Source organism: Cynara cardunculus (genome assembly GCF_001531365.2).
Source record: "Cynara cardunculus var. scolymus isolate 2C chromosome LG 13, CcrdV1, whole genome shotgun sequence".
Taxonomy (NCBI): Eukaryota; Viridiplantae; Streptophyta; class Magnoliopsida; order Asterales; family Asteraceae; genus Cynara; species Cynara cardunculus.
The window spans coordinates 25,019,107-25,027,249 of NC_037540.1; the positions used below are offsets into that span (position 1 = coordinate 25,019,107).

Sequence of the window (8,143 nt, forward strand, 5' to 3'; positions counted from 1 at the left end):
GAAATTAAAAAAAAAACCATATTTAATTAATACTTGGTTTTCGTCATACTTGTCACTTGATTACTAAAATATACATTTTTAAAACGTTAATTTCAATTCAAATTCGACAAAACGATAATTAATATTTAAATACATGATTCGTATTTTTTTTTAGATAATTTCCTGTATAGAAATTATGGATAGTCTTGCAAGATCACCAATACCAAAAAAAAAAAATGGAATCATAAAACCCAAGACCACATGATATTTCTTTGAAGAAAAACATCAAAAAGAAGCAGAAATTAAACTATTTGGTTCAGTCGTTGTTTCAGATCATAGCAGACGAATCATGTATTGCAGCAAAGTGGTGGTGTGGTACTCCTACACGAGTTTTAGCTGCAACTGCAGCTGCCTCTTCAATTTGTTCAATCCTCCAACATCAATACAGCATCCAAATGCATTCCTCATCACCAATTCCTGCCACCAAATTCAAAATATATTCCAAGATTACAATTCTTGAAGAACACCATTGTTAGTTAGTTATAAATATGATTTAATGTGTTTATAAGTTAAAATTAATCTAGTAGAACCAGGATGCATGATTACCGTCGAGTGATTGTGTTCATGTGATTCGACTGCTTTCTTGAGATAGCTTCTTCTTCGGCTCATCAGAATCAGCTCGCCAAGTGTTAATGGCTTTCTCCCTGGACCATTGCTGCTTACAGTCCGAATACAAGTGTTCGTAATTGGTGGAACCCTAATTACTGAACCTCCAACGGTTTCAAAGAAACTAGATTGTGGGGTCAACAGTGGGAACATGCATTCCAAGAACGATGACCCAGCTAGGATTGTTGTTGTACCAGTCGTTGCATAGCTGCTTGCATTACTCTCAGTTTCCCAAGCTGGCGATGATGGGGCTTGAAGGTAGCTACTGTTATCATCACTTTCGGATTCTGCCTTTCCACCATTCTCAAGTTCTTCAATTTCATCAAGTTCATCATCAGAAGAATCGCAAAAAGGGTTCTTTTTATGGAGTTTCTGATGCTTCAGAGAATCCAAAACTTGATCAAGATCATCACAATCAGAATCACAAAACGGATTGTTTCTTGTGTTGTGTTGTTGCTGCTGATGTGGTGGCTCCGGTGACGGATGGGAGAAAGGACGGCCAGGAAGTGGTGTTCCCGGCTTTTCTTCCCACTGAAATGGAACCGAAGCGATCAACTTAATGGGCATTTTCATAACGGGATTAACGCGTTTCCAATCTATTTTTGGTATTCCTGGCTTTTCTTCCCATAGAAACGGGATCGAAATTGTTTGTTTGATTCGTTTCATTGAAGGGCTTTCGGTGGTTTCTTGATGTACCATGGTGTTTGATATGAACGTGTTGCAGTTTGATTCAGTTTCTTGCATGTCCATAATGTTTTTATTATGTATGAAGTTACAAGAGTTGGTAGAAGAATTGAAGTGGATTAGTGATTATGGTTATGTTCAACTGTAACATTGCATATATATATATATATATATATATAAAATTAATTAATTAAAAGATTGTTATTATTATTAGTATATATATGCGCTTAGCTGATGACATCACCTTAATTTTGTATAGGTTTAGGTGCGAATATTTCATATTTCATATACTAGTAGCTACTTTGATAAATGGACAGATCGGACGAGTTCGAACAAAAAAGGTTACAATGGGTTTTCTTTTTAATTCTAGAAATCAACCATCACTTTTAAGCCAAATGCAAGATTAAAAACGCCTAACAACTTCACCCTGCTATATCTCAGAACTTCACATAACAACTTTAAGTTCAAGAAAAGTAAAAACAAATGTATGATTGAAACCCTACAAATTTTAATATACCCAAAAAATAAAAACAAAGCTTTAATACAACATGAACTTCACAACACAACTTCAATTGAAACCCTACAAATCTTGATATACCTAGAAACCTAATGAAGCAAAACTTCAAGTAGAAAAACTTTTTGCAGAAAACCTAATGAACAACCCTTTGTTCTAGGGATTTAGTACTAGAGAAAAGTAGAAGAAATTTTTGGGGATTACTTCCGGTGTTGCTGCAATCGGAAGTTGAACAAGATTCATCGGATAAAGGTAGCCATTGACCGAATTAAATTTGATTTAGTTTATGAATGATTATATATATATATATATATATATTACATAAAGAGAGAGGGGGTAAGATCTCACTTTTGGTTGATGCACATGATAAATGAGAATAAAAATATAATTTTTTATTCGATCTTTCTTTTAATACAAATTAATTTTAGGTTACATTTCTTAATTATTCAATGTCTTGCTATTGTGAATATCTCATGCAAATTAAGTTTCGGTTACATTTCTTAATTATTCCAAGTAAATTAACTATCGATTACATTTCTTATTTATACATGGGTAAATACTTGTTCATAGGTGAACCATCTTGTTTCAACATTTTAAAAAGTATTGTGTTCGTATATGAACTTGATAACCACATTCACATAACAAAAACTAGGTATGTACAAATTACCAATTATTCAAAAAAAATTGAATAATGTTCAGAAGTAAACACATGAACATTGTTCATAAGCACAATTTGATGTTTGTTCATAGGTGAACCAGATATCATTTCACATTTATTTCATATATGAACGAGACTATATAGTGTTTGTGCTTACTAAAATAAAACATCGATGCTACAAACATCTTTACGATTTTTTTCTATATACACCCATGTTCACACATGAACAATTCTCATAAATATCAAATACATGTTCACACATGAACCATTAACTAAAAAAAGTTGTAGAAGAATTTGATGTCAGGGATTTTGCTGTCGGTTTCAATTCGATGACGAGAGTATATCTGCATAGTTATATTGTTATTAATGTGCAGTTACAAAAATCTCACTGTCATTAATGGGCAGTTACAAAACATCTCACTGTCATTAATGGGCAGTTACAAAACATCTCATTGTCATTAATGGGCAACTAAAATCTTTTTCCAAAATACCATTTTGTAAACATTTTTCTCTTATGTTACCTTGTCTATGTGTGTAATTATTTAGATTTTATATCATGAATGATCTCAGCCACAAATTTTAAAAATCAATGTATAAAATTGGTTCACAAAATTAACATTATATATTAGATTAACAAATGAATCCATCTTTGTCTGTATTATGGTTATGGGGTTGGGCATTTGATAAACAAAGTAAACATAGAGTGAAGGATAAGTAGCAAGTTGGGGCGGTAAAAAAAGAAGGCAGGGAGAAAGTGGGTTTGATAGAGAAAACGAGCAAAGGGTAAATCAGAAAGAATGAGGCTATGAATGGTTTAGTTTAACCTTACATAAAAAATGGTTCAGATGATTTGGAGTCATTAATTCACTACTATAAAACTGGGTATTTTTGACGTAATTTTTGGTGGAAAAATCCGTCGGAAAATTACTGGCGGATTTCTGGGAAATACGTCGTAATTTATATTCCAACACTATTTACGGCGGATTTCCGACATATTATACAAATAAAAATTTTATGACATTATTAATTCTAATTACAATAAGCTACCGGCGGATTTCCAGTGGATTTTTTATTAATTGTTTAAGATCAACGTCTACCGGTAATCTGCTAGAAAATAGTTAAGAATTAAAATTTATTATTTTAATTTACCGGCGGATGTCAGTGGCCGCTGGTAATCCGCCTGTAATTTAAAATAATAAATGCTTCAAGATTTTTAAAATAATTATTGATTTTCGGCGGATTTCCGCAGCATATTTCCAGCGGGGTTCCAGCAGATTTTTTATTTTTTTTCGTTTTCATACATTTGGTTTTATATATATGTAAAATATTACACATACTCCACATGGAATGTATAATGGATAATAATTCTCTTATCGGGTCTACACACATACATGTATGCAATAGATACCTATATACAAACATAATATCCGATGTCATTGTTATTATTAGTCTTAAAAAACTATTAAAAAAGTCTTATTTGGGTTTAATGGATCTTAGTTGAGCCCAATACACACCACATGCTCATACACAATACATGTATGTTAGTCCTCTCTCTCAGTGATTTGATGATAATCTTTTTTCACTTATACGTTATATTTATGTTTCTGTCTTTTCAGTTCCAGCGATCATCACTGAACCTGTTCAGTGATCGCTGAAGAACTTGTATTGTAATTCAATCAGAGACAGCGATACTTCAAGAAGACAACACTCACACCAAATAACCTTCAGCCAAAGTTGAAGATTGAAACTGAAGATTAGAGACTGGCGAGTACGTGATCTGAAGTAATACTCAGTGATTACAAGCCTGTCTACATATGTGTGAAGACTGCTCAAGCCTCAACGAATATTGAAGAGACCTCCTGGTTGTTCCAGCATTCAGCGATCAAAGGAAGCTTGCTAAACATGATTGTTGTTGCCTTGTCTTCATGCACACAAAGGACAAATCCATACCCTTTCTAAATGTTAGTACGGTACAGAGCTGACTAGTTGACTCTATTATCCACTAACTTTAGATAAGGATGTCCGCTCATTAATAGGGTTTTTGTACTATTCATTGTAGCAAAGGACAACCCTCCTCTTAAGGCTTGACACACACTCTAACCCTACCATATTGCATTAAATGAACATGTAATGCATTGGTTATAAATAGAAGTGTTTTTTCTCCATGCAGAGTGCGCGTGCAACACATTCTCTTAACCAATTCTTACTTTAAGCATTCTAGAGCTTAAGTAAAGGAACTTTTCTTTACAATATTTCTTTTCTCATTTCCTAAGATTCGGTGTGTATCCAAAGATTGTTTAGATAGGTTTTCTTACCTTATCTTTCCGCAAACAGTCTTTTAAAAATTTGTATTGATCTTCTCTTATCAATATACATTTTAAATTTGAAAATATTGTGTTTATATTCATCCCCCCTCCCTTCTACAAATTGTTATGCATATCTTGTAGACCCTCAAAGGACTAACAAATGGTATAAGAGCAGTGTTCTATCTTTTCTAAGTCGTTTAGTTGTTTTTCTGCATTATTTTATCTTCTTCTCTAGATAACTTTACTGCTTTCAAATGGTTTTGCAAATCATAAACGTACACACAAAAGACAATGACTCTCTTGTCAAACCTCCCCAGTTCGTCCGTGACAACTTCAGTCTATGGAAAAACCGGATATCCCTCTTTCTAGAAGGTGTGGATCCTGAAATTCTACATTATATATAAAATGGACCATATGTACCATTTGCTATTTCTCCGGCTGTTCCAACAACAGCTACAACTGTCGCGATTCTTGAACGGTAGATTCCAAAGCTCCCTCATCAGTGGAGTGATGAAGACAAGAAGAAAATAGCTATAAACACTCGCGCTAGGTCTATAATAGTTATGTCTCTTCCTGGAGAGATTTATCACTCTGTGATAAAGCTCAAGACTTCTAAATCCACGTGGGACACACTTTGTGTTCAATATGAAGGAACCACTCAGGTTCAAGAAACTAGAAAGATCAATTTAGTAAGGCAGTACGAAAGTTTTCTCTGTGGAAAGACTGAAACGTTGTCTGAAGTACATCAACGTTTTAATTGTCTCCTTATTGATCTAAGAGTTGTAGGCAGAGAATATTCCAACTCTGAAACTTTAACTAAGTTTCTGGAATGTCTTCCTGGAACACCTTTTCCATGTATCTTAATCATGAGCAATCTCGTCAACTGAAGAGGAATCTAGTCAAAGATTCCAGATAAATGAAAAGCTCTCCTTTAGCTTTGATCTCTGAAGCTACTTCAGCTAAAACCCCTTCTACCCCCTTTTACTTCTTCTCTTCCTCCTGTTGTTATTAAAGAGATAGACTCTTCTAACTCTGAGGATATTCCAGAATATGATCTAGAAGATTTTGATGATCCCTGGCGCTTTTAACTAAATCTTTTAGGAGATTCGCCAGCAAAAGCAACTACCGCAAATCTCCCTTGCTGACCATTATGGGAAAGCCAAAGTCTGAAAGAACAGACAAGGCCTCAGCAGTCTGCTACAATTGTCACCGCCCTAGACATTTTGTAGGTGAATGCAGATCAAAGAAAGCTGCGACGCCATCTTCCGAAACCCTATCCTCCTTCAGGACCAAGGATGAAAAGTACTTAAAACTAAAGGAGAAGTACAGGAAGGTGAAGAACAACCAGCGAAATGCAAAAGGTCTTATCGTTGAAGAACATGATTGGGCTGATTCATCCGATGAATCATCCTCTGATGAGGAAGATACAACCTATTTTTGCTTGATGGCCAAAGAAGCAAATGAAGAGTCTTCAAGAGCATCTACTTCTTCTGAGCCATCTACCTCTTCTACTACTCAAGTATGTATCCTAAATGAACCCTCTTCTTCCTCTCGCCTATCCGCACTAGATACGTTGATGGTGGATCTTTACAATGCCCTCAATGGTAAATCTAAAGTAAAAATGCTTAATCTTGATCTTCAAGAACAGTTGAAGATTTGCCATTCTAAGATCAAAGAGCTGACCTTTGTTGAGAAAAATCTTAAGGATCAAGTCATTGTAAACCATGCCATCACCGTTGAATGCGAAAAGGCTATTGCTGAGCGTGAGCGAGCAATCGCTGAACTTAAGGCTGAGAAGGCTACCATTGAAGGGTGGTGCAAAGCTTCTCTCAAAGCCTCTAAGATCATCAACGCTCAGATCCCCACCAAGATAATGATTGGTTTAGGATTCTCCTATGATCAAGAAGAAGGTGTTACAGATAGGTCCATGCTCAAGTTTGGCACCTTCATCTCTTCCATTCCTAACACTTCTTCCTCTTAGTCTTCTTTTACTGAGAGTCATCTTGAAGGAACTCCTTCGAGTTCTAGTTGCAAAGACAAAGGTAAATCCATTGTCACATCACCTCTTTCTAAGAAGCCTAACAAGTCCAATAGATCAAGGTCTATTCCTTCAACTTGTAAAGCTTCTTCTTCAAGGACTAGGAATCTGAACGCTCTCAGAAATGCAAGTCTCAGCTCAAGGTGAACTTTTCACCTCAGGAATCCAAAGCCTTAAAGGTTCCTTCTAAAACCAATGAGAAGGAAATCCTTGGAGTTGATCTCGCTTCTAAGCTGATACTTCCTGGCCCTAAAGCTACCTTCAACTTTAGGAAATGCAAACACTGTGGTAAAAAAACACATATTGCCAGCATATGTCCTTCTAGCGCCAAGGCTGGTTCACCAGCTAAGGGCAAGAAAGTAGCCAAGGATGAGAAATCAACCTAGGTGAAATCATCCACTAAGGCTGCAAAAGCAACCAGAGTGAAGCAAACTGCTGGAGCCTCTTCTTCAGGCTCAGCAAAGATAACTACTACTGACAAGTCTTCAGCATCAAACGTTGTAATTCTCACCACTGAAGCCTCTTCATCAGGCTCAGTGAAGAATTCCACTGAAACTACTTTAGTAGTGACAGAGGATGTTCCTCTTTCCTCTCAAGTCTCTTCAGGTTTAGTGACGCCATCTGCTGATACTGATTCTTCAGCACCAGTGGATGATGCCTCTAACAACGTTGGACCCCAATAGCTGGGTACCAATAGCATTCTTAAATTGTTTCCTTGTGCAGGACATCAAAGGTATATGGTATCTTGATAGCGGATGTTCAAGACATATGATTGGAGACAAATCCCTGCTAATTCATTTCAAGAAGGAAAGAGGACCTTCCGTAACCTTTGGTGGAAACGGAAAAGGATATACTAAAGTTTTTGGTATATTAACCAATGGTGTAACAACGTTCAAACGCGTTGCATATGTTGAAGGACTGAAGCACAATCTTCTTAGCATCAGTCAACTGTGTGATAAAGACTACAAAGTAAAATTCTCGAAGAATTCATGTAACGTTCTTGACAAAGATGATAAGGTTGCCTTAACCAGTTCTCGCCTAGAAAATGTATATATCATCAATGAATTCATCTCTCACTAAAGAACAGTTGCTTCTTCTCTAAAGCCTTGTCAGACATTAACTAGCTACGACACAAACGACTTTCTCATCTCAACTTCAAGACACTCAGTGAGCTGTCAAGAAATGATTTTGTCGTTGGTCTTCCTCAACATTCTTTTGCAAAGGAATCTCTTTTCTCAGCATGTGTAAAAGGAAAACACACAAGAGCTAGCTTTAAGTCTAAGCAAATCTCTTCAGTG

At 35.9% G+C, this 8,143-nt stretch overlaps 1 protein-coding gene across 1 annotated transcript; it reads right to left on the bottom strand.

Moving 5' to 3' along the window:
• Nucleotides 1-226: 226 nt before the first annotated feature.
• On the bottom strand, nucleotides 227-1,331 carry LOC112525893. The gene is made up of 2 exons (XM_025136210.1): nucleotides 586-1,331; nucleotides 227-456 (listed from the first exon to the last, which is right to left on the bottom strand). Exons 1-2 carry the CDS (start codon nucleotides 1,309-1,311, stop codon nucleotides 361-363), a joined length of 822 nt encoding a protein of 273 aa, XP_024991978.1. The 5' UTR covers nucleotides 1,312-1,331; the 3' UTR covers nucleotides 227-360.
• Nucleotides 1,332-8,143: the final 6,812 nt, after the last annotated feature.